Source organism: Catharus ustulatus, chromosome 7 (assembly GCF_009819885.2).
Source record: "Catharus ustulatus isolate bCatUst1 chromosome 7, bCatUst1.pri.v2, whole genome shotgun sequence".
NCBI lineage: Eukaryota > Metazoa > Chordata > Aves > Passeriformes > Turdidae > Catharus > Catharus ustulatus.
In genome coordinates, this window is record NC_046227.1 from 16,612,941 (window position 1) to 16,640,349 (window position 27,409).

The 27,409-nt window shown below is 38.0% G+C and overlaps 1 protein-coding gene across 1 annotated transcript in view; it reads left to right on the forward strand.

Annotated features, from left to right (window-relative positions):
- The first annotated feature begins 2,862 nt into the window (after positions 1-2,862).
- The window catches only part of LNPK (lunapark, ER junction formation factor), a 42,793-nt gene continuing 18,246 nt past the window's right edge, over positions 2,863-27,409 (forward strand). Inside the window, exons 1-8 of the mRNA XM_033064741.1 lie at positions 2,863-2,919; positions 6,574-6,655; positions 7,861-7,902; positions 9,061-9,248; positions 12,441-12,499; positions 15,071-15,111; positions 21,152-21,232; positions 21,319-21,370. Coding sequence (XP_032920632.1) covers positions 6,629-6,655; positions 7,861-7,902; positions 9,061-9,248; positions 12,441-12,499; positions 15,071-15,111; positions 21,152-21,232; positions 21,319-21,370 — 490 coding nt within the window. The 5' untranslated portion in view covers positions 2,863-2,919; positions 6,574-6,628. The remainder of the gene's footprint in view (positions 2,920-6,573; positions 6,656-7,860; positions 7,903-9,060; positions 9,249-12,440; positions 12,500-15,070; positions 15,112-21,151; positions 21,233-21,318; positions 21,371-27,409) is intronic.

Below are 27,409 nucleotides of genomic sequence, written 5' to 3' on the forward strand. Positions count from 1 at the left end.
GAAAGTGCTAAATGCTGCCTATGATGCTGAGGAAAATTCTGAGGATGTACTCTGCTAGTAGAGTGGTTATGCAAAGTCAGGTTAAACACTAATCCCACTGATAATGAAGGATTTTGAAGGGAATCTATTTAAGAGTTTTAAATACTCTGTAGGGGGCAGTTTTGAACCAGATTAATGAAAATTTTAAGATGGCTGATTCAAAGTTATGATTTTATACTCAGTTTTCTTATCCTCAGCAGCTACATGGGCATAATTTAACTTTTTTTTTTTTGGTAGATCTTGGTGCTTAAGCAAACAGGGAGCTGCATACTGTTGTATAACATCACCCAGATGAGAGGTTTATCTGCATGTAAGGTTCAGTAATAGTAGCTAACAACATTTTTTTTTAAAACTACCGGTTACAGAGATCCATAACTGAACAGCAATGATCAGAACCTCATGGCAGAGGCCTGCATAAAAACCAGCCCTGCAAAAGATCCCAAGGACACAAGCAGAGCTTGGGATCTCCTTCACAATTCTGAAGCCTGAACCAGAATCAATTTTGTTGTGACTTGAAAATATTTATGACATTTCTGGAAAAAAGCAAAGAGCAAAAAAATGCAGCAGATTCTTGGAGACACTGCACGAGTATTGCCTGCAGCATTTTCCAATGCCTTTAAACATGGTAGCTTCATTATTTGCATTTATTTAAAGTGGATATGATGCTAGACCATGGAAAAAATATCAGCACACTTCTATGTGTTAGCTTAAAAATGAAGATTTAAATCAGCCTCTCTCCAGAACACACCACTTTGAAGTATCAAAGTCAGAAGTGGACTATTGATCTGAAACAAAAATATCCTCTCAGCAAAGTGAGTCATTGTTACAAGGATTTCAGTACAAGTGGCTCTAAAGTGCAACTTGAAGAGTGGGAGAGGCTCAGTCACTGAGCCTTTTTTCCACTTGGAAAGGAAGGAACAGACTAGGCCTGAATGAGAAAAATGAAGTTGTACATGTAGGTGATCTCTGTACTCAAGAGCTGAGTATTTCCAGTAGAGTCAGCAGCTCTCCATTGACCACCATTATTTTGATTTGAATGAAGTGACTTGAAGCCAGTTCTAAACCATGATTTGCAGCTAAAGTTATTACTTATCTGATAATGTAATCATGTAGAGCAGCAAGATTGACACTGAACACTGGCAGGAACTAAAAGGATCAACTTCCCAATGTCCAGACCAAGAATCAATGCCTGCAGATGATCAGACTCAGCAGCTCTACCACTTAAAGCTTGAAGCTGATTGTGTTGTCTGGACAGGTGGTGGGATATCTTTTTTGTCCTCTCCTGGTATAAAAGCTTTGCCTATTCCTTTTGAGTTCGTGTACAGGGTCTGGATGGAATTAAGTAATTTTCTTCACAGCAGCCCATATGCTGCTGTGTTTTGTATTCTGTGACTAGAACAGCTGCTTTGGCCATTGCTCAACAGGACTTGCACAGCATCGAGGCTTCACCTTTTCTCATGCTCTGGTCCCTTAGAAAGTAGGCTGGGGGTAGACAAGAATTTTGGGAGGGAAAACAGCAGGACAGCACATCCAAACCAGCCAAGGGTATATTCCATGCTATATATTATCATGCTCAGCAATAAAACTGGGATTGCAGAATAAGGTGGAAGAAGTGTGTGTGGGGGTTATCTCCCAGAATCGACAGTTGCTGGAAGACTTGCTGGGCATCAGTCTGCTTGTGGGAGGTGGTTAATTATTTCTCTTGCATAATTTTTTTCCCTTTTCATTCACTTATTAAAGTTTCCTTTAACACAACCCATCAACTCTCTGACTTTCCCTAGTATCTCCCCCACCTTCCTAAGGGGGAAGGAGCAGGAGGTTGTGTGGGTGTTTACCTCCTGACCAGGGTCAGCCTATCACAAGTGGAAAAAACCCAACATTTATAGGCTGTATTATGATGCATTGTTAGAGACAAGTTCAACAGTGCAGGGCCAGCTGAAGATGTACAGCTTTTGCATAGGAAATTTTATCTCACGGCACTTTGAAGGGCTTTGTTCCACATCTATGCACACGCACTTGTGTTACTGTAATGGTAAAACTTCCGAATAGGGCATGTCAGAAACAGAGTGCCAACAGAGCGAGTACTGATTCGCCACTGCCGTGTCCCCTCGCCATGAGGCAAGGGATGGGTGTCAGAGACCTGATGGAAGTACAGCACCAAGGGAGACGACATTGTTATTACAGTAATGGGATTTAAAGAAATTCAGAGTTCTACTTCTCTCCAAAGATATTCAACATATGCAGACTGGAACAGAGGGCACAGTGACATCAGCCCTTTGTCAGCACTGCTTCACCGGCCGAACACGAGTGCCAGGAGGCCGGCAAACCTCCCCGTGACAGTCTGACCCGAGCGTTCCTCGGTTTTCGCATTCCAACACCTTTATTTTGTGTAACAGGGATCAGCGAGAGCCGCAGGCAGACGGGTTTTGATCCCCGGCCCCGCTGGCGGTGAGCGCCTTCCGCCACCCGCCCGCTCGGCTTGGCCGGGCAGAGCCGCCCGGGACACCGCCCGGGCCGGGCCGCGAGGCGCGGCAGGAGCGGCGCACGGGCACGGCACGGCCGGGTACGATCCTGTACGGTACGGGGCGGTACGGCACGGCATAGAACGGCACGGTATGGAAGGGTATGGTACAGCCCGGTACGGCACGGCCCGGTACGGCACCGCTCAGAGCGGAGCGCGCCCCGCACCGCCCAACGCCGCCGCAGCCGCCGCCCGGCCGCAGCGCGCCCCGCCCCGCCCCGCTCCAGCGCGCCCCGCGGCAGGCAGGCGCTGATTGGCTGCCGCGCCCGCGCGGGGCCTGGTGGGAGCAGCGCCCGGCGCCGCGCTCCTCCTGCGGCGGCGTTGGCGGCGGGCGGGATGCGCGGCCCGGCCCGCGGCAGGTACGTGATGGCGGGGGATGCGCGGCCCGGCCTGGCCGGCCCCGAGCGGCTCCGCGCTGGGAGAGGGGCGCGGGGTGGCGGGAGAGGCGCTCTCCGTAACAGCACTCAGGTACCGGCGCCGGGGCACGAAGCGGAGCCGGGCGGCAGGTGCCCCCTCTGTCTCCCTCCTGGCCGCGGGCAGCGGGGCGGGCCGTGGTGCGGCCTCGGAGGAGGAAGCCCCCGGCTGCGGGAGGGGCGGCGGGCCCGTGCGGCTGTGGCGGCCGGGGGCTGCGCTGACCTCTGCCAACGCCCGCCGGGCCCGGCGCTGGGGCCCCTCGCGCAGCTGCCAGGGCTTGGGTTTCAAAAAAGAGCGCCCGACCCACGCACTGCTCGCTCCGTCGCTGTGCGGTCCGTGTGGGAGCTAATTTGCCTTTTTATTTATGGCTCTGCAAAGCGTAGGACCTCTGTGGGATGTTCCGGACGGAAACAACTGCAAATGAAGTTTAGCTGAAAAAAGTTGAGTGTTTTGTTGTAGCTGAGGCGGCCCAGGACAGGCCAGCAGTAGGTGGTGGCTGATGCTCCTGGTTTGGTTTTGCTTGGTTCCTTGTCCACGGTACTCAGATGCAGAAACTTTTCGTGGTCTTAGTGGAAGTTTGTGAGGTCAGTAAATTGTGAGGGAACTGCGAGCAGAACTGGAGATTCAAATTAAGAGGCAGAATTTGTGTTCTTTGTAATGTTAAATATCTAAAAATACTTACATAAGGTGGTATCACTAAGTTTGCAGTAAAGACCTATTTCAAAAGCGTTGCCCATTCCTGTAGGGGAGAGGTCTGTATGTCTGTATGCAAGGCCTTGATTACAAGTTTCTAACTTCCTTTTTATTTTTTTTTTTTGTAATGTCTTCTCTCGATGTTATTCAGTCTTGAATTTCTGCATGTCAGTTATTAAAATTCACTTGGGAGACTGAGTTTTTGGAGAACTTTTCATCTTTGAAACATTAACAAGGCTGAAGAAATTTGAGACTCACTTGATAAAAGTGTAATGAGATCACGAAGCTATTTTCTCCGTGTAGGTGGATGGGTGTGGGTGACTTTGGATTTATGCCTCTTTCAAAGGAGAAGCTTTTTCTGCTTTGGTCTCTTAGTCTGGCACTTCTGCTTTTTATTAAATGTTTTGGGAGTAGAGGAGCTGCTATAAATATTTTTTTGAGAGAGTCAGGTGATAAAATTGGTAATAGTGTTTTCTTAAGCTTCTTTGTTCAGTGTTTTTAATGCTTCTTTTGTCTGTTTTAAGCCTAGGACGTGTGGCAGCTATCTTACTTGTGTATTGCATCAGTGATAATGTGTGTGGAAGTGAGTCCAACTGCTCTACTGCTTAGTCAGTGAAATGCACAGCTCCGTGCTAGAGTGCAGTCTTCAGAAGGGAAAAGTCCTATGCAATAATTTTTTTGGTTAGAGCATGGGAAGGAAGCAACTTGTGGACTTTCTTTTGCCGTGAATGGTAGGATATTAGTGGTAGGTATGTGGAGTGGAAGGTAAGGAGGATGGAGGAGAATTTGAAGCAGCTGAGGACAATTTGTGTTGTCAAGAAGAAGAGAGGGGAGGAAGGAAACATCTGAGGCACTCCACAGTAATCACAGAAAATTTTTTTTTCCTCACTGAAGATTCAGTGACTGAACTGTATATGTGAATCTAGTGGCCTTAATCACTTAATAACTCTTTGGGGAAGGCTTTTGGAAGTATTGCAGACTTGCAGAGCAGCATCTGTAAAGCCTGTCATCATTATAGCTCCTGTAAAGTCACATGCATAGTGGCAGTTGTTGAACCTGTTTCTCTTCCAAGCATTTGCCAGATGTTTAAAAAACTTGTGTAGCAATAGCAGTGTGAAAGTGTTATTGATGTAAGTCAGAGTCACCAATATCTCATGGATAATTTGTTCTCAAAAGATCCTCTAACACTTGTAGTGGAGAGGTTCTCAAACTGTGATTTGAAGGAAAATGTCACACACAAAGGCCATGTGAGCATCTCTGTGCCTCTCCAGTCCACAGCTGAGAGCTGCCATTGCTCCTAACGGCAGTGGCATTGCTAGGGAAAGGTGGGAGCCTTGTGCTGCCTTTACAGACTTCTCAGTTGGCTATTTGACACAGTATTGCAAAACAATATGAAAGATGTCTGTGTCTGTAGAAATACCTGGGAAGAAAGTGTGGGCTCAGATCTCCTGCAATACCCACACAAAAGCTTGCCAGTATCTGCAAAGTCACAGTTGTGTAAAATTCCTGGTGTTAGATTGTGTTTAAAAAAAACCAAACTGCTGTTTTACTGAGGTGAGTTGCTGCAGTAGTGATTATTTTGAGAATTTGTTCAAGTCCAAGGGGTAATTGCTTTTTCTATATCTCACCCCTTTCTGCTACTAATTTGGCAGCAGTGGAGCTAATTTGTCCATCTGTTCTAGCTTCGTTTTCCTGGCATTTCTGACATGGATTTCCTTATCTTTAAGGATTGGTTTCAGAACTATAGGCCCTACTGGTTTCAGAAGTCCTTGGCTTTCTTAAAAGGTGTAGAGCTTACCAGACTACAGTAGTGTTTGTACCAGTGAGCAGTGCATATCCTGTACACCTTAAATTGTTCTAACAGCCTCAGACAATTTGAAACAAATTTGGATTGAAATGTATCTATCCATTTTTGGCCAAAGGAAACTTAATAAACAAGATAATGACCACTTTTATTTCTGTCTAGCTAGATCAGTTAGTGTTTCATTCCAGAATGAAAAAGGTTTGAGCCTTGGTTGGGATTGAGTATTAGTTTACTGTCAGGGCTGTTTTGAATTTACTACTTTTTTGTTCAATAGGTAAAAAACTTGTATATTAAATGACTGGAGAGAAAGTCTGCCATCCTAAGGTTCAATTGATTCAACTATCTTCTAATGGAAAGTTGCTACAATTTTGGTTCAGGAACTTAGAGCCAGATCATCATATTAATGTTGTTCACGGGTTCCAGGTTTGTGTAAGGTGAGCTGAGCTGCTCTTGCCTCTTTGGAACTGTTTTAGTCATTTGATGTGCTGGTGGCTGGGCAGTACATCGTGGGTTGTGCAGGGAAGACCTACCAATGTAGTGCTCTTATATAGGAAGTGGGATCTTTGAAACTAGTTCTTGGAACTTAAAACTGAGTACACAAAAGAACAGTAGTGCTATCAAGCATATTGTTGATGGGAACATAAAAAGGAAATAGATTTGAGGAATTTTCTCGTGAACAGAAGGATGTTAATTCTGAATACCTGGAGTGACAGCTGAAAAGGAATACTGAGTTATGCTTAGGGGCAGCAGAGGAAAGAACTGGACATCAGTATCTTAAATAATCCTGCCCAATACCAAGTTTTTAAAATTGTTTTTCTGCTGGAGTTTTTTGATGGCTCTTTTTGCTGTTCATTTGTACCTGTGCTTTTGAGAACTCCCCTCTGGTTAAATATTTCCAAAATAAAAATAACTTCAGCCACATCTGATCAACTGACTTACAGGATGGTCTATGAATCAGAAAACTGAATTTAAGATGTAAGTAGATAGTTGGATGTGGCTTTATACAATATTCTGATTTTTTTTTTAAAGATGTTGAAATGAATTTGAGAATCTTTGATTATGTTGTTAGTTTGCTCCTAAGTGCTTAATGTTTTATTTCTAGCTGTGAATTGTCGTAGAAGATTGATAGCTCTGCCAACGTTTGTCCGCAATAGAAGATGGGGGGATTAATTTCAAGGTGGAGGGTAAGTAGCATTGTAATAACCTAGAAGATGGGAGTACCTAGGGAATGTTTGTTATTAATACTGGCTGAATGGTCGTGCTGAAGTTTTCCTATGAGTGCATCACTTAAAAGTCCAGTAGTGGGATATCATGACCAAAAGTATTCTTTGCTAAATCACTAAGCTGTGAAACTCTGCTGTTGTCCTTCATTTCCTTTGCAGTACCAGTCTGGCACTGGCTTGATTAACTTAAAAATATGCAGTTTTAACTCTTTCTGTCAGTCTAAATACTTTTATGGTGCATCATTGGGATAGAAATTGCAGCATCTGTCACTTGAAAGGCTGGTGACCTAGGTTAAAAATGGATACATGCAGAATACATTTCTGTCTGTTTTAACAAATAGTTTGATAGTTACTCACTCCTATACAAGTCTGCCTTCCTATCTGCTTTTATTGGTTGTTGAGTAGTGTACTGAGTTTGAGGAAGAAGAGGCATGGTTTTGACTACTTTCCTGGTGGGTGGCAGTTTGTCTTTGCTTATTAGCAATTTCCTTCAGAACCTTCCATACAAAACTCCATTAAAGGTGAAACTTCAGGTGGAATGTCAGTTTTGTATAATTAAAACTCACTTTCAGGGTGATGAAGTGCGAGCTATGGCTTTTGAATTCACTGTGTGAAGGGTGGGGAAAGATTGTGGCTTGACAATTCTCAGAAACTAGGAAAGATTCCTAGAAGGTGGATTTCCAGATGCTCCTATGGGGAATTTTACTGGTGATGACAGCCCTTATTTGCAGTTGCTTATGATTTGTTTACACCATGTGTCCTTCTATGGGATGAATAGTAATAAAAAACTGTAGTACTCAGGTTAGGGCTTCCTCTCTATATTCTCTATGTTTTGCCTATTTCTGCCACTCATCAATTCTGTTCTTGTTTTACTTTCCACTTACACATTCATTATTCTTGTAGATGCATTATAGGTTTTCATTTTTTGTGAAGTAGGAGAGGAGCCTTCAGTTAAGAGTAATGCCAGCTGTAAAATAGTGATTCATTATAGTCCCTTCTATTTGTCACACTAAAGTAGGGAAACTTCTTACCTTTATGTAAAATAGATAATTTATTAATCTATTATGAATATTTTTTTGTTGGGAAACTGTTAATGTGCAGTAATCCTTGTAATACTGAGTTTGAAAAAGTGAGATTAATATCTTTGTTCTTTCCTTTGTAAGCAGGCAAAGCCTTCCACTGTAGAAGTATTAGAAAAATTAGATAAGGTATGTGTTTGCTCTTTGGTGTTTTGTTTGACTTTTTTTGTTTAGAAATATACCTCTTTTTTGCTGGCCATGTATTTCTCTCATATTAGGTAAAAAATTCTCGTGAAATTTTAAATTGTTTTGTAATTTATTCCAGTAGTAGAGATTCTGCATATCAGAGGAATTGTTATCTTTTTTCCCCTTACTGTTTATTCATTTTAAAAATACCAGTACTGTATAATATATAGTGAGAAACTACAGGGCAAATATTTATTTAGAGAGCTTGAATATGAAGCTGCCTTGATTACACAATTCAGTTATAACTAGTGGTTAAAGTCCCATGTAATGGCAAATGTCACTAAAGCAAAGTTCCATTCATCAGGTTGATTAGAAAAGCTTCAATGTATGTTTTGTATGTACAAGTTATAACTGTGGTGGAAGTAAGGTCAGGGGCAGAATAACTGGATAGTTTGCTCAGTAATCAGTTGTGATTTTTCACCAGCATTGGTGACAGATGTCTGTACTCTGTGGGGAAATTAACTGTTTTGAAATATGCTGTTGATATTGTTTTCCTTTTAATGGAAATGTTAGTACTTCTGTTGTCATTTGAAATACAGTCAAAATGGTTAACATAGAGCATTGCTAGATCACTTATTAATATACCAGAAGCATCATACAGATGTTCAGGATTTCACTCTTATGTGAGGGAAGTACTGAAAGGAAACAAGTAAAATGATGGAGAGGAGCCAGCAATTTGCCATGTTAGTAGAAAAGTGTTAGAGGCATTTAAAATTCCACAAGTACCTGATGAAAGCTTTGGAATGCCAAGTATGGTTAGTAGTGACTTATGTGATAGTAAAGACTGCCATTTATAAGATACTGGTATTTTTCACTTGTCCCAAATATACTAATGCATTACAAATGTGAAAAAGTGCTATTTTTAATCTTTCTTACCAATTGCTAGTAAGGTGCAGGTGACCCATAATATAACCTTATTAGTGTGGAGTATTTATGCTATGGAAGTTATCTTTGGGCAAATATTGTCATTTATCAAAAAGCTGCTTGACTTTTCTAATCACATATCAAACTGATAGGGCTGATTTTAGCTAACATTTAAAGGCAACTTCATAGAACCACTTATTAATTGCACTAATAAGGCTGAACCCTGTTTATTTGCAGGAAATACAGACATTAGAAGAATTTAGAGAAAAAAATCAGAGACTACAGAAACTATGGGTTGGAAGGCTTCTTCTCTACTCCTCAGTTATTTATCTTATTACTTGCTTAATTGTGTATTTGTGGTGTCTTCCTGACGAATGGACAGCAAGGCTGACAATGACACTTCCATTTTTTGCATTTCCATTGATGTAAGTAAATATGCCTTTTTTATTTTCTAACTGCTGTCTCTTTGATAAAAGGAGATGGAAAATACATCTCAGCAGGGGTTTGGGTTTGCTTTGACAGTCCTTGAGATGTCATAACTTGCTGAATTTTTTCTTCTAAAATAAATTCAAGTAGTTAGGCAGACACTTTGAGGGGAATGTCTCTCATGGGTCTGGATTTAGTATAGAACTAAGTCTTATCATCAAAAGATAATAGCATCTGAAGTTACTTGGCTTATCAAAACTGTACTGGAACTAGAGAGCTGTGTCTGAATAGCTGTAAGGTAATGTAATGTAAGCATAAGAGCATTGTCTTGGGTTTTATTGTTACTGCAATTTATGAAGTCATATTACTATGTGGGAGTAACCAAAGGCAAAATGTAGTGTATAAACCTGGGAAAAATACAAGAGTGAATGGAGAAACTTACTTCCATGTAGTAGGTGACTATTAACACAGAATTGACTTGAAAGGTCATCACCCTAAGTATGCTGAAGACTAATTTTACATAATTAGATATTTTTCTGGAAAATCATTGACTATTTTCTTCAACAAATAAATATGGAGACTTCATTGTATGTGAACTGGAGAAAGTATTGCCTACATATTTGTTCCACCAAGCTGATTGGTTGCTTATCCTGATCTGCTTTTCTAAAAGTACCAGGATGGGCTCCCACCACCTCACTGCTCTGCTGCCTCCCCTTCCTCCAGGCCATCACGGAGGTGAGAGCAGCCTGTTGAGCATCTCCTACTGGTGGGGAGCACAGTGCGTTTACTAATTTGCCAAAATGATCATAAGGACTTCCATTTGTACAGTACCTTTGTATGAAAGCCTGGTTTGTAGATGCCCTAGCTTTAGACTTCAAAGGCAAAGTCAAAAGTAAATATTTGAGGCCTTGCAAATGTGGGTAGCATAACATAACGTGTAAAACTCTCAACTTGAAGACGCTTTTTGAATGCCATACTGCATTATCTGTAATATACTGATGTGCTACTGTTGTGGACTCCTGTGGAGAAGATACTTGGGCATCAGTGTAGTATCTTGACTGGAAAGGGTTAATACAGAAATTAGAGCTCAACTTAATCTTTAGCAGTCATATGAATTAATTTTAGGACGAGCATTTCAAAGTCTTTGTTGTTAGTATGTGAGGCTTGTTCATGCTGATAGGAAAGGCTTGTAAAAGAAGAGGTATTACAGCCTGCTTTCACATAGGTGTGTTACAATTAGTGTAGGAATGAAAACTTTTATTATTGAAGGTGATGGCTTCTAGTGCTGCGGTTTGAATTTACATGTTGGACTTTCATTCTCTAATTTGTCTTCCAGTTCTGCTTATTTTTCTCAAGATGGCTCTCTGTAAAATTCCAATTTAGATATCGGCTTACTAGTGCTTAGAATCAGACTGTTGTTCTCTTATGACTTGCAACTGTTTATCAGATTTTTTTTTTTCCTTAAGCTATTCCCCTTCAGCTTTTTTTGGCAGATATGAATGGCAAGCAGCTGCCAGCTTGTCTTTGTTCTCGGTCAAGAGGTGACTCCTTGCTGAATGCCTGGTGCCACCCAGTAATAGCTCTAGAGATTTTTCAGACCTAATCAAACTGGAGTATGTCTGCCTTTTCCAGCTTGCAGTCAGTCACCAACTTATTTCTGCCTTAGGTCAGTCCCTCAGGGTCTCTGCCAGTTTTTGATGTTGGTAGAGCAAGTTAAGTTTTAGGAATATAACTTCCTTAATTTTAAATGTATACTGAAATACCTGGAAAGTTGAAGAAATCTGTTAGCATGTTAGAATGGTGCTCCTCTTGAACTGATTATTTGAATTAGTTTTAATTTGCCTGTTATGATTTTTCACAGAAATATGGGGGTTTTTTTGTAAAATTGGTTGAAATGGTCTGCTATTAAACTTCTGTCTCAGATTTCCTAAAGAGGAAATGCTTTTTTGTTTCATGATGTCTAACTTATTTAATATTTAGAATACGGTTTTAGGTGCAAGACTTAAGCATACATTAAAAGAGAAATAATGCTTTTTGCCTGTGTAACAAGGTATTTAAAGGCCATGTAAACCCTGTAAACCTTTATTTCTTCTGGTACTTAAGACACATTTTGTGTTGTGTAAGCAGATAAATCCACCTGTATTACTAGATCAGTTATTACAGCACACCTTTGGACATGGAATAGTTAAACTTTTGTTTCTCTTACCTTGGGTAGGCTGCTCTCACATTCCAGTTGCCTCATCTAACTTGCCTAACTTGGGTTGTGTTGTTAATATTGAAGGCGTTTTTAAACTGGGCAGCCATTATATAAATACAGAAGATATTCTTAGGAATTAAGTCAAAACTCTTAGAGCCCTTTGCCTGCTTTCTCATGCATGCTTTTAGTCAGATAACCTTTCTAACCTTTTTGCTTAAATGAAACATTGCTTAGGCTCTATTATTTAATTGCCATTAGGAGGGTTTTGGATGCTTGGAATGGCTTGGTGTATGAGCTTTGCTACTTGGCTTAGACTGAGTAAGTTACCAGGAAAAGTGTCAGCTTAATATTTAGAAGCAATTCTAAGCTATAAAACAAATGAAGTCCTGATGATTGCAGAGAGACATTTCAAATGTGAAATGGTCATAGATCAGTTTAACTTCATCTTGACATAAACTGCTCCAGCTAAGTCAGCTGAAACCCTACAGAAACTGAGTAGACTTGGAGCTCTCTAAAGTCACTAGGACTCAGGTCAGTTAATTCTGCTTGGGAGAACATTTGTAAAACAGCTCTATCTCATGGTTTTCATTGTATTAGAATTCTTCCCACTAGTCTCTTGGGCCTTAATTTTGGACCTTAACTGCTAAGTTTCTTTTTTTCAATAAAATGCATTATAAATGTATCAAATAAAAAGTGATGACTAATTTTCATTTTTTTGCAAGTGATGATATTGGTGTTGCTACCTTAGTATTTCTACCTTAAGTTACAGTTAATTTTAGTAGAAAAGATGATTTTATTTAGAGCAATATTGATGTCTTGTTGACAAGATGCTAGTTTAATTTTTAGTTTTTTCTGTAAATACTGTTTGGAGGTTTCTGTCCTTTGTATTGGTGAAATAAAATCTCATCTGGTAAGTGTTCTGTTTGGTAGATGACTTCAGAAAAGGTTACTGTAATATATTTTAATTAATATAATTCTTCTTTTTCTTCTAAAGAATCTGGTGTATAAGAACACTGCTCATTTTCTTCTTTTCCAAACGGACAGAAAGGAATAGTAAGTACTCTTTCCTTGTGGTATTTTTTTTTTTTTTTTTAGAATATGTAGCTAGCTGAGAATGATGCTTGCTATGATAATGTAAATGCTTTTGATAATTTGGCTTCCAGGAAGGCAAGAGTAGCCTTTTAGTTGATACTGAAAAGGGTAGTATTAGCTAAACTTTTTTCTACCACATAGTTCATGAAGGAGCAGGAATGAAGCTGCTTTATCTTTCACTTCACTTATGAAATTGTGCTTTCTCCTGTCTTTGCATGTGTCAGATATGTAATGGATAAAATATGGTGTAGAAGTAGGAGCAAGGGGAAAGGAAATACAAACAGTAGTAGCAGTTCCCTTGATACTTGCATCTCACAAGTATTCCAGCAGTCTTAATCTGTTATCCTTATACAAAAGGGAAGAGATTTATAGTAGATGTGTCTAATTTATTTGTCAAGATATCTTTTCTCTCCCAAGTTCTCCAAAGCATACTTATGTTTTCCTGAGTGGGAAAGGTGGTTTTTTTCTGCTTTTTTGAGAGCTAAGGAAAATTGGAAGTCATGTAACAAAACTGAAAAGTAATGGAGGTGTTCAAATATATATAAAAAGTTGTTAAATTTTGCATTAGAATGAATCTGCATGCTATTTAAAAACAGCATCTGTGGCATTTGTCTGCAGTAGTTAGAATTCATTTGAGACTTCCCTTGAAAGCAGTCCAGCCTGTAACAATATCTCATGGTGATGTGAGCAGTAATACAGGAAAACCTCAGTGTTGCACTCTGTTTTATGACTTGCAGAACAGCATGATATATTTAATTTGTGGCAGCTTACAAGTTAAACATCACTTTTAGAATTTTTCTTAAACCTAATGTTTGTATTTGATATGCAAGCACAGAACATACATTTTTATGTAGAAATAAAATTGTCCATATATTGTGTGGTGCTGTGTGATTCATTTCTAAGGTGAGACAAATGATTTGCATTTCATGGCTGAATAAGAAAAAAAGTATGTTTTTCTAGTTTGCTTAAATGTCTTTATTGCTGTTTTGAGCATACAGGCAAGTCTAGTGCTTTTGTTGAACCTGTGTTTAGAGGGTTTAGTAGATGATAGAACATGCCAAAAGGGATTATTTCTGTGTGATTCCAGAGACTGGATAAAAAGGAAGTGTTTTGCCTCAGAGGTGAAAGTCCTATATTTGAAAAAGAAAAATCAAATGTAGAGTTTAAGCAGTAAAGCAGGAGAAAGTATAGTTGAGAGAGCAAACTGTCAACCAAGTTGCTCAAAGCTAAGTTTTTATTCTGGGATAAGTTAGCAAAACGTACTGAGACACTGGAGGTGGTTATTTATCCAGCACAGAGTTTATTATATTAACTGGTATACACCAGATTTGGGAATGATGCTGTGAATGAAGAAAATTTGTAGCTAGTCTCCAGGGAAGCTGATGCAGAGAGATGATGGAATTTCAGATTTAGCAGTGCTCAGACAAACCACTGTTAAAGATTTAGACTGATCTGTCCTGAAGTGTGGAGAAAATAAATGACGTATATTGAAGGTATTGACTTCTCTAGTAGGAATTCTTTTCTTTCTGTGGTTTTAATTAAGATGAAATATGTTGGTTTCTTGAGAGTACTTTGCAGTAATTGCAAAAAAGTGTGTTAAGTTTGGTTGGTTTTGGTTTTGTGTCTTGCAATTCTATGAAGCTTTTTCTGACTTTAAAATCTGAAAAATGGATAAGAATAGGTATATTTTTACAGGAAGTAAACTGCCAGTGTTTAGTAGAACACTGAGAAAGGGTAAAAAAGTTGTTCAGCTTATTGTTAAAATCTTCTTGCTGTGTACAGAGGTAGTAGAAAGCTAATTTGTTGAGAGTATCTTCTGCATTAGGTAGTGGTTTAATACAGGGAGTTTTTAATGAGTGTCAAACTCCAAATACTGACTTTCAGGAAAAACCCACATGCATTTGGCCTTTCTTATTTCTCTTCCTCTTAGGTTAGGTGTTGTGCCTACGTGTTGTAATGGTCTCTTAACATTTAGTAGTAAAATGACCCCCTCTTCTTACACAACTGGGGGCTTTGCTGTAGTCTGAGAGTATAGAAAGGAGGAAAATGATTGAGCTTTGGGGCTTGGAATTGTCATGGCATTTGAAACTAGTATGTATTAAGAGGTTTATGTGAAATACTGAAGCCAGTAAATCTGGTACTCAGATATATTAATGCTTAGACCTCAAGCTTTTTTTCTGTTTTTTGACTCATGAGATGAAATGTATTTGGTCCATTGTTGTACCAGTTTTAATGTAGGTCAAAGCAGGGCACTGGCTAGAATTGGTTTGCTTAATGAGGAAATGGTGCATAAAAATTTTTAATAGTTGCAACTGTAAAGTGATAAGTGGGCTATAATTTATAAGCAGTTTCAGCATTTTAAGTGATTTTCACATAAAAAATTCTATTTTGTACAAAGTTTACTGATGTCTAGAGTTGCTAGTGGTCAGTGCATATTTTTTTCTGGTTTCACAAGGGGAAGTCAATGTTTAGAGTGTGATGAAATTATCTTAAGTTATATTTGAAAACTAATGTATAATGTCCTTCTTTTAGATGATGCTCTGGAAGATTTAAAATCCCAAAAGAAAAAAATAGTAAGTAAAACTTGAAGACAAAATGGTTGTTATAATTCACTAAAACTGGTGTATGCCAGATATTTGCACCAAACTTGATCAACAGTTAATCTCAGTAAGAAAGATTTAGAATGGAAAAGGTTCCAAGTCTTGGATAAGTTGCCCTCTTTGTGAAGTTTGTAATACTGAAAGCTGTTTCCTCTCTGTTCAATCACTCCATAAGGAAGCTTGTTGAGAGAGGAAACTGTTTTCTTACATGGCTGGCTTTACCTGCCTTGGAAGGCAGAACTTAAAAACTGCCACAACTTAAACACTCTATACTCCCCAATCCTACCCTGCCAAAGCAACTCCTCCTCCCTCCAAAAACTCCTAAAATTCTGAGGTTTTGTTATTAATGAGTTTCCCAAAGTGTTTACCTCATACCTTCTGGATTCTGCCATGTAGTTAAATTAATGAAAAACCTGCAACAAAGGTACCAAAAATGATTTGGGTGGGAGTTTGGTATTATGTCATGATCTGTGTTTTATCACTTTTAAAATGTAGATGTAAAAAAGATAACCTGTAACCTAATTATGTCATTGTGCTTTTGGTAAAGAGGATTTGCTAATATTTAAATGGATGTGTCCTTTGGTTGTAGTGGTGATAAAAAGGGATCGCAGAGGCCTACATTTTCTAGGAAAGAAAGAAATGAGTGTGACAACTAGATTAAGTTTATTTTATGAAAGCTGCTTAACTGAAATTGGTTAATGTCTCCAATTAACATAGTTATTTAGTAGCCTTAAAGGAAAAGTTATTGAAGCAGGAAAAAGCACAGTGGAGAACAAAAGAGCTTTTGGAATCTCAAATGTAGAGTCTTCATTTCAGTTGAAGTTTAGTTTTCTGTAATCATGAAAGTCTTCTTTATAGAAGCACAGGTAATACTGAATTTTTGTGGGGGAGAAGCAATTAGGACAAAAGGCATTGAATAAAAGATTAGTCAGGAAAAAGCTAAATGTGCATTTTGCATAAGCAAAACATCAAAACAACATACTGTAGAAGAACCAGGATGAAACAATGCACAATACAAAAATGAAACAACTGCATAAATATTTTGTAGACAATTATATTGAAATTATAGTGTAACTATGGAGAATTTAAATCTGGAAGTATAAATTTCCATGAATATATATGCAAGTCAAGCTTTAATCATTAAAGACAAACTTCTAAATAGCATTAGTGAAACTGAGTTCTGGGAAGTCCAAAAATGTGCAACTCAGCTATTTTTCAGAGTCTGTGATTATCATGTGATCTTGTGGGTGCCTGCTTCCTAGCAAGGAACCAGAAACAGGACTTAGTACAACCTCCTGACACAGTGTGGTGTTGGTATTTTATACTCAGAAGATGGACTTGGGAGGTTCATAATAATTTAAGATATTCAATTAAGCATTAAAATTAGATAATTATACATGATACAGAACATGTTAAAATGAGCTGGAAGGGGATGCAGGTAACAAGACAGAATAGAATTTGTGGTTTAGATAAAAATACCAAATAAATTGCATTCTGTAAAAATTTCATTTTGTTTTGTTTGATTAACTTCCTTAGGGGAGTGCCTTTGGCTATGAATAACCTACTTTTTAGCAAAGCAAAAACCAAGTGAAACAATGGGAGGGAGAGGACTTTTTTTTCCCTGTTGAATTCTGATTTGCTGCTGAGTTTGCAAATAGGATTAATTACTAAGAAATTTACATTGTGGTCCTCCAAGTATTTAGGATAAGTAAATTATGTGTTTCCTGTTTATTTGTAATGCAAATTGTTGTCTAGCCACTGAGCCTGCTGCAACAGCTGTGCTTTTTCACTTTATTGCAGCTCAGCTACCTAATTGCTGGATAAATCTGATGTTGAGGACAGTTGTCCTTTTGAAAAATGTTACAGTACTTGTGTTTTACAGTCATGTGTCCCACCTTTTCCATGAAGACATTCGTTGTGTGCTGAGGGAACATAAGGTTGTTACAGGGCTTACCTGCAAGTGATGTAAGCTCCTCATCTGTTGTAATGCTCTGGTGGGTTTGCAGTGACTGCTCAACAGAAATTAATTTGTTTAACTTCTCTTCTGGCTTTGGTTGCACAGTCCTGTGGATACTCATGTGGGTAAAATATTTGACAAATACAGGTACTTCATCTGGAAGTTACCATTAGTATTGTCTATCTCATACTTTGACTCAAAGTTTGTGTAATACTTCTCACAGAACTGACTATGCTGTTTTTTTCCTAGTGAATACTTTAAATCTTGTTGAGTTACTAACTGGGGATAGGGGTTAAGTTAATTAGCTGTAATTAAAGCACTACTTCAAGATACAATTTTGTTTTCCTCCTTGATCATAAGGGATACTGTGGTTGTGTCTGTGAGTTTTTAGCTGTGGTTTTGGCCCCAGAGTTCCTCAGTTAATGAGGATGTCAGCCCTTAAGCCTGCACATGGGTAGATGAGCAAGTTCAGAGGGTTAAGCATATTAAGGCAAGGACACAGGACATGTATTAAGCTGATACAACTGGGAATTAGTGGAGAGTTTACCTGGAACAGCCGTCTTAAAGATTGGATAATTCTTAGCCTGAGGACAAAGTTGTGAAGCTGGTATAGTAATTACTTGGCTAATTTTAGAATTAAACTTTGCTGAAGCTTGCTCAGCTACTCTGAATACTAGGCTAAGTGTAATATTAGACTTTGACAGGCTTCCAAGCCATTTCAGGTGAGAGTTTAGAAATTGCATCTATTAATCTAGGAAAAAATACTCAACTAGTCTGATTTCCAGTCTTGGAGTTACGTTAGTAATGGGGGAAAAAATGCATCATCTGAGTTCTGTTACTTTAATTACTCTTTAATCAGCTTTGTCTTCAGGCTTCTAGGTAGACAGCCACTGATATTTTGATAACTTGCAGTATGTGATAAAAACTCTACTAAGTGTTGGTTCTTGTATAAGCCCAGCTTTGTCTAACCAGTAAATGCTAGACTACTGCAAATATGCAACTGGAAACTCAAAATACAGTAAAAAGTCATTTACTGACAAAGAGTCAGTTATCTTGGTGGTTGGCATGGATCTTGTCAGAGTATACTTGATTACTGTGATTTAAATGGTTTATTTCCAATTTTCATGCAACTTTTGCCACATGTACTGGTATATGTTAAATGGTAGACTGCAATGAGTTTCATGGCTTCGTGTGAACATAAAGCCCTCCTCGTAGCTGGGTTTGACATAGCAAGTAATACTCAATTTATGAACTCACACAGTAGTATGGTGATTAATGAGTGGTTTGCACCATGGCAATACTTAAGTCTTTGGTTGCAAAATTGCCTTTACAAATAGCTTAAAATACATTGCTCGTACTATTCAATTTAGGCAGCTGATGCCATTCCCACAGGAATTCTTTTTGTTGCCTGTTGGGAAGGAGTTCATCCATACAATTCTTCATAGGAAGAGAATGTGGTACCATGCTTCTTTATTAAGATAAGATATAATTAATTCCATGAAAAATGAATGCTTAGGCTGATATTACCTTTCTTAGAGAGATCACTTGTGATTTGGGTTGCTCAGCATTATAATTTTATTGATAAGGACAGACTATGAGTTAGCCCTTGGCAGAAAGTAGAAAATTATTTTGTAGGAAGTTTTGGATCTCAGAGAAGACTGTATTATGGAAAAAGAGGTATTGAGCAATTTGCTGTGTTAGTGCTCAGCATTAAGTCAACTTTTCCAAGATCATGCTTCAGGATGGTGAATGTTCCAGAAGTCAGTGTGTTGGTTTGCATTCATAAATGAGCTTCCTGTGTTGGCACTAAAGCCAGTTTCCTCTGCTGTGCAAACACAGAAGTAGTATTTAAATTTTACATGGGCTCTTATTTTCTTCTGGTAATTACCCTGATTTGCTCACAGTAAGTAAACTTGGACCTTTTTGATTCTTTATTGGGTATAGTCAGCCAAATTTCAATTTACTTTAGAAAAGTATACTCTAGAAGTGAAAGAATGAGAAATGTGAATATGCTTGTATGTCCTGACAATGTCTATATATTTTCAAGAAATTCTTAGAGTCAGTTATGGTAGTGAATTCTTGTTCACATTCAGCTTTACTAGAATTTTAAAGCTGTGTATGAATTTCAAAATATAAAGTCTAACTCATGAATTATCCAGAAACTATGTAATGTGGAGGATAACTTTGACGCCTGAATCTTGTGATGAGAGTTGAATTATGTTTCAAAATAATGTTACTGTTTTTGCAAAACTTATGTATCTACAAATAGCTACTATACTATCTAATACTGCTGTGGCGAGAAGTGCTTTAGATAAAGAAAGTGTCAAATGATGGTGGAGCATTCTGGATTTTCTCTCCCTAAAGGTCACTTAGCTCTGCAGAAAGTTGTTACTCATTTTTCTTTTTGGCTATACAGGCAAATGCATTTTATGTTCCTTGATGTGAAGTGAGCTCAGTTTTTAAAATTTTGATTTGGCAGCCAAATATTAGCACTGTTATCGCTTCCCCACTTTGCAGCTTCACTTCACTAGCCTTACCTCTTTGTATAAAAGTCTTAGAATTTTTACTTTTATAAGCAATAAATACTTTATTTTTCCTATTAGGTCATTAATTCAGCTCTTATTGCACTGTGTGGCATTTGTTTTACGAAGTCAGTGGGTTAACTCCAAAGTGATGCTGAAATACAAGTTTAGGAAATTGATTTTTACTTCCTTCTTCACTGCCTTTTGTTTCAACAGTCCTTAATTAACAGCCTGGATAGTGTTCCTTGCCTCAAACTTCAAGAAATGTGTGGAGGAAGGAGTGCCAAATGAATACACAGCAACCATTAAATAGAGTGAATTTTTATTTAGCTTCTGAGGTCTGTTTGTAATCCTGAGGTCTGTGTAAATGCAAAACTCCTGCACAGTCTGTATATGGAGAATGGCTGAAACTTTGGTTTCTCACTAGCTAAATAATGGCATAAAATTCATGTTAACCTGCACCATTTGTTATTTTAGCAGTGATAAATGAGTTTGAGAGAATTTAATTTTTTGACCACTGACCTTTTCAGTTTTGCAGTTTATGCCAACAGCAAACTTCAAAACAAACAAAGTCCCCACTTTTAGCTGAACATGGCCATTAGTCAGCATATCTAGGAAGAAAGGTCTGCTTAAGATACTGTAAAATGTATTATAATTTCTATACATACTAGGTATTTGTCATAACTTCAACTCTGTTTTAAAGTTAAGCTGCTTCTGATGTTGGCTGTTAACCACTAAAATGATACTTTGCTAGTGATTACATTTTTTAATTAAGCCCATGTATTAGCTATAAAGCCACTTGAGTGCATTGTAAATAAAACGCTGTAATAATGAAGTGCTTTAATTACACTCCCTAAAGTATGCATAGTTCTCAGTAAATTTTTTATTTAAATTCTTAACATGTTCCTTTTTCTGAAAAGCAGTTTGAATTGCTGTAAAGATGTAGATCCAGGCTTTAAAGTCATTTGAGCAAATTCCATGGCTGTTCTCTAGTTACTGAGTTTTCACAACATTTGCAGCAAGCTAATTGCTTCTGCTAATAAATAATCTAAAATCGATGCTGACAGCAGTTAATTGGGCACAGGGACTTTATTCTGTAAAGCACTTGGCTAACGACCTTCCTTAAATTAATAGCATTAAGTGCTATGAGGAAATAAATCTAAGGAATTGCCTGTCATTTGCTTGTCATGTCTAATAACTTCCAATAATGATGGCTGATAGATTTTTGCACATTCCATTATTGAAGTTGGTGCTTGTAATTATTCTCCTCATTATATGTAAACAATTAGCAATATTTGGTGTTTCCTTGCAATAAAGCTGTTAAGTATAAGTAGTCCATTAGAGTTTAGAAACTACTTTTGAAAGCAAAATTTGTTTTCCATTGAATACAGCAAATCCTCAGGTATCTGAAAATGCTACTGGTTCATGGATGAGCTTCATCTTTTGGTTTGTAAATATTTGTAAATGGGAGGGTATGGTGGGCGAAATACTTTGAAAAATTATCTATTGATGTGTGGAATCTTTCTGTTTCCAGCTTGAGGAAGTAATGGAAAAGGAAACGTACAAGAATGCTAAACTAATCCTTGAAAGGTTTGATCCAGCATCAAGTACAAAGGTGAGTCTTGTTATTGATACTGATGTAATATGGAAGGTGCTGTGGAGCTGAACATTCAGATAATGTTATTTATAATTAATTGGCAGGAGACTGAACTACCATCTGCTGGAACATCTGCAACCCCAAGACCTGGACAAGGTAATAGCCCTGTAAAATGGGTGCTCTTTAGCATAGATGTTCATCTTTCACAGCAATTTCCAGTCTAGAAGACTGTCTATGATAAAATTTGTTGATCAATTGACCTTTATTTAGGGTTAATAGACTGTTCATTAGGCTATGCCCATTACTGTTCCGTGTTTCTCAGGCAAGGGATCTATTACTAAAGCCTGATGTTCTAGACAGCAGGATATTCGATGCTGCTTGATGTTAAAGCTGAGAGAAGATTAACTTCTTGTGGCATACTTGCAACTTTTCTAGAATACTAAGGTGTTTTCAAATCTTCAGTAATATTAATTGACTTGGCTTTTCAATTGTGTTTCTATTTATGTCTAGTTAGACCTTTCCTAATGCAGGCTTAAACTACTTCTGTTTGGTGCCCAGAGAGGAAAAAGAAGCTGGTGCATAATTCAACTACTTTCTAGTTACAAAGAAGGGATAGTTCTTTACTGGTTTACAATGTTCCATTTAAAGGTGCTATTGAATTAAAAGGAATAGGAAAAACTTGAATGTGTTTTCAAGGAAGCTTTGTCACTAGATTGCCCATACAAGTTTCAAAACTTGACAGATCTAACACAGTAGAATGCTTACATTAAAAATGTGATATTTATGCAAACACACGAGTGTTAATTGTTGTTAAGGTTGAGTGTAGTATGCTGTAGTTAAACTGTATGTTGAGCACAGTATAAGGGCTGCCTCGTGCTGTGATACTGAGGATTGTACACTTTAAGACCAATCTTTGTTGTTAACTTTATTGTAACCTGAAAGGGCTGATGCTCAGAATAAACTGCAGAATCTGAGAAGCATAGTTTTTCATAAAATACAGATTGCTTTAGAATTTAATATTAGAATTGTCAACTTTGCATTTAACTCTTATGGGTAATGAAACTTCTATTTTTCCCGTTTCTCACTCTTGGAGTACTTGTTTTGTTTGGTGCAGAGCACCTGGATTTACTAACAAAGGTGTTTATGAGCTGCATCATCAGATCTACTGTTTTGTTCTTCCTGCTTAGCTTGAAATGGCCATGAAAACATTTTAAAACTATCCTTACTTGTTGACACTGACAGTAAATAGTTGCAGTGCAGTACCGCAAGTCAAGCTTTAATATCTTCTGATGTCTTAGACACAACAGCTTTTTTTTCAAGTTTTCTCCTTACCTATCTCTCCCATGCTCCATTTCTGCAGCATTCATAGTTTTGTTCAGGCTGAAGGGCCATTCTGACACTCTGTTCTTTTCTCTGCCTTAATACAACTCATGGGTGGTTGCCAAGAATTGTCTGTTAGACCTGTAATGTGTAGGCAGTCTGTTGCTGTTTTAAACTATAAAATTCATCCTTCTTGAGCTATGTTAGAAATCACTCCAGCAGTCCAGTAGTAGGCTGACAGATCTGTTTGTAGAGTGCAAGTAACATTGACCAGGGGATGAAACTGCCTGGAAATGTGTATCTCTATATATAAATCTACAGATAATTAGCTATAAATTAGACATTGCTAAGTTTTTAGTCACTCTGGCTTTTATAAGAGAGCAGCAGCAGTTTTGAAACTCCTTAGGAGGTACATGACTGGTCTCTTCTCCTCTACCCAGGCTGTTTAAGGAGCAGTGGTGAGAAGTGAAGTTGGTCAATGTCTATTAATTAGTCTTGTGTATGTTTGGGTTTTCTAGTAATAAAACACAGTGCCCCTGTTTTTGATCCAGGCAGACAAAAGCAGATCAGTTGGATCCAGCATATGTTGTGTTGTGTTGATTGTGTCATGACTGTTAATGGAAGGGCTGGGCGGGAGAGGTTCTGAGAGAGTTACAATTATTCTTGGGCCAGTCACTGTAGGCTGTGGTCTGCATTAGTAAATGTGGTATGAATAGATATGTGAAACAGTTGTTGCTGAGGAGCTTACCCATGCTATCTGTGCTTAGAACTTTTTATGTAGAGCTAGCTGTAAACTGGTCTATTCCACTGGGCTTGATGGCTTAGTACAGTTTCATTTGCAAAGAATGCTGCAACTGTCGTGGTGTTAACCAGTAACCTCTAAATAGGGACACAACTGAGAAAATGTCCAATTCTCTTTGAAACAGATTCAACTTTTTGGAGTGCATAGACATTCTTGCTTGATCTTGAATAAAAGTGCAGTTAAGCTTTGGAAAGAATTTTGGAAAATAAATTTTGTAAATTGTAATGGCTTATAGTTGGATTTTATGATGTTCAGGGTCTTTTCCAACCTTAATGGTTCTATGAGTCAATGTAACTTTATTCATATACAGCACAATTTTCTTTTTTCTGGTCTGTTCTCTAGCGCATTGAATTTGGAATTAGTGCAGCTTTTTGTCCCTGTGTAAGTGGTTAGTCAGACTGTTCTATTTTGGAGGTGTGTTATAGTTCAAGAGGGACATGCTGTATTTGGCTTTGGCTTGTGAAATTATGGAGGCTTAATTTCCAAATAAGTTGTTACATGCAGTAATTATTTCAATTTTTAGCTATCAGAAAACCTACTAGTTTATTGCTGTTCACACTAAATATCTGCCCAAAATGAGTATTAGCTTCTGTTCTGTGCAGTATATAACTTACTGTAACTAGATTACACCTTTGTGTGGTTGTGGTATAATTTGATGCATGTAGTATGAGGTAGAATTAGAGTGGTTTGGAATAATACCATATTTGTTAGCAAGTTAAAGCTTCCTCGATTTTTGTCTTTGCTCGCATTGGACACAAGCTGGCCAAGTTACAGAACTCATTTCCTTGAGCTCTGTAATTGAGTCTTTTTGAAAAGATAAAGATAACTTTTTGAAAAGATAAATGGTAACTGATACAGAATCAAGTTGGACAGTGTTGTGTGTGATGAAATGTTGGTTGGTTTGTTTTTCACTTACTGGTTGGAATGAAAGCTTGCACATCATACTATTTGGTACAAAGGTTTAATCAGTATTGCATAATAGTTGGCTCTCAGAAGAGCAACTGGTACTGCCCCAGTTTTCCTGTGTGTTTAGCTCTTCTTGCAGTTTTTGTGATTTTTGACACGTACTGCTGAAATAAGTAATGGTAATTTTAACATGATTTAGGTTGATCTTTTGTTTGGCAGAAAAAAATCACAAAATCCAGAAGGGAAGGAATTTGAAAATTTAAGTGCAATTTTATCTGTTCAGAAATGTTCTGAGTGGTACAGTTAATGAATATTTAGTGTATATATACTTATTTAGTACTTTGGCCATAGAGAAAAATAGGGCAAGTATATATTTACCATGAAATATTTATCAACAGTATCCTGTTGTTGGTACCTGCTAATACAACTGTTAGCAGTGGTGTATTCTAAATGAGATCATTCTGTGACCTGAATTAAAAGTAATGCAATAAAAGATGGTTGCAGGCTGTGGGATGGATATAGGCGTGAGGAGGAAGGAAGAAAATGGTTGTTGGTCTTTGATACTGAAACCAACAAGTTATGTAAACTGTTTATTGACCTGCAGTGCACTGTAACTCTATGGAAAAAAAATTATTCTCCACAAAAATCAAGGTGTTTTGAAGTGAGGGGGAAAATAAAATAGTTGTGCTTGTAAACATGAAACATGTCACTGCCTCACCACTGCAGTAGTGCAATAGTCTTTAAGAGCTCATACTGAATCATCAGTTGAGTAGATACCTCTTAAGTGATATGTCTGCTTATATCTGAAGTGTCCAGTGCTGGTAACTGCAGAATTTGAACTGTAGTGTGTTTGAAGAATAAAAGTTCTATTTTTAAGATATTTCTCTGTCTTCATGCTGTTGACTTTTGGATACACAAATATTACTGAAGAAAATCCTTGGAAAATTGCAAAACTTCATTAAAACTGTATCAGCAGTAGCTGTAAATTGTGTTAGTGTTGAGATCAATGGACATGTTTCTTAGCTAAATTGTGCAACTTGGATTTATGGAAACCTGGAACTTTGCAGGAAGCTCATTTTGAATACATTGCATCTTTAAGCAATTTGAGAAGTATATAGATCATATTCAGTTACTTCAAAAGAATATTAGGGCTGTTATTGTGTGAGTGCAGAGCAGATTTAAAAGGAATTATGGAAGTTCATGGGTAAAGGGTCCATGTGTAATACTAAAATGATGAGATGGCTGTACTCTTGTTGTCCATGACAGTGTGGGTCCTGGGGATAGCATCAGGAATGTAAGTATCAGAAATCCAGGTTTGTGTGTTGTCACTGAATAACATCCATAACCACTGCATGAAAGGAAATACTGGAATGGCTGGGCTCTTGGTCGTGCCAAGGAGAGCATTTCTCACTTTCTCATAATGCAGATTCTGGTGACTTTTTTTACTTGAGGAGCAGAGTTGAGCTAGTTCTCAAGTATGAATCACAGAATAGAGTGAAAGCCAAGTGAACATCTAAGTGAAGGGGGAAAATAGACCTTGTGAATAACCTAATATTTTGTGGAAACTACCAATGAGTCTTGCATTCTTAACTCTGTAATGAGCTAAAACTACTGAAGCACATCTCTCCAACATTGGCTGTAAAATACTGGTTCAGCATCTTTATGGGAACAGAAATATGGGGAAAGAGTCATTAAAGTAGCAGTATCTTTTTAATTGAAAGTCATTTAAACAATACTTGCCAAAAATGACCCTTTAGAAGGAATGGGCAAAAGGGGCAAAGCTCTTGCAGGCAGCATGGAAATTGCTTTGAAATAGTGTATTATGGGCTCAGAATAAATGTGAATATAGCCATGACCTATTGGAACAGACTCAGTGCTCTTAAACAATGAATGGATTAAGATGTCTTTACAGATATTTTAAGTGATCTTGAAACAAGTGGAATTAAGCTTTATATTTATCACTCATTTTTTGTACTTACGTGGATCTGAGAAGACTGGAGAAATTGCATGCCTTTTAGCTTAGTTTTTGAAACTAACGTGACCGGAATCTGTAACATAAATTTGGCTATAATAGTTAAATAAATCATGGGTTTTAATCACTATTTTGTATTTGGAGATGGGCCATGCCTGTTGGTCAGATAGCATAGAGAATGCAGTTATCCTAGTGTAGTGAAACTTGAAAGGTTACTGCTAATGTCTCCCACAAAAAGATCTTGAAGACATGTTAAAGGGGAGGTTCATCATAAATGAATTTTTACTTCAGATAAAATTCTCAACACAGAAGCATTTTTCAAACCAGAAACAAGACACCGAGGAAATGCTGATGGAATTTCTGCAACTACCTCACCAATTAATCCTGGTTTCCAGACTCTGAATAGCTTAAACAGTGAAGGGAGAAAGATACTTGTTAAAATACAGAACCTTCAGACTCATTGGGTGATGTAATTTGGACAGTGCAGTTGTGTGAGGTAATGCAGCCATGCACATGGTGTGGCAGGGAAAAAGTAGTAATTTGTTCTGCATTGTAAAAAACTGAACTAGGTGGATTTTTAGTAAGACCATAGTTTTTTAACTTGTAGTTTTTCAAGTGGTGATACCAAAGAATTTTTAATTCCTTTTTCTGCTGTGTATTATTCCTATTTATAGGTACAGATAAGTAGGCAAGACCATAACCTATGTATGTCGCGATTTTCATGGCACTAGAGTGTGGCAGTTTTCCCACAGAACTTAGGTTTGACCTAATACTTCACTGATAGCAGCTCTTTCTTAGCTAGTGCCAGCTGATGTAGCATGCTCACCTCCTCCACCCAAAGCAGGAGCTTAGCTGGTAAATTGTACTTTTGGGGACAGTGATCATTCCTTCAGACTCAGCATACCAGTTTGCCAGTGGCTGGTTGCCAGTGGAGCTGTAAACTGCCTGCTAAGCACTTAAACTCTTCCAACCTGACACAAAGTCAGCAGATAAAATCTCTCTAATCTTGAGACTCGTGGAAATGATTTTAAAGTCCAAATGTAGTGTTAAATTCCATTTGTTGTGAAGGAAAGCATGCCAGCTTGTTCAAAGTGACGTGGATGCTATGCACTGAACTCTGTAGGGTATTGCAGCTTTAGGTGTGGGTATTACTGGGGTGTCCCTTTTAGAGACGAACTTGCTGCTTGTTAACCAC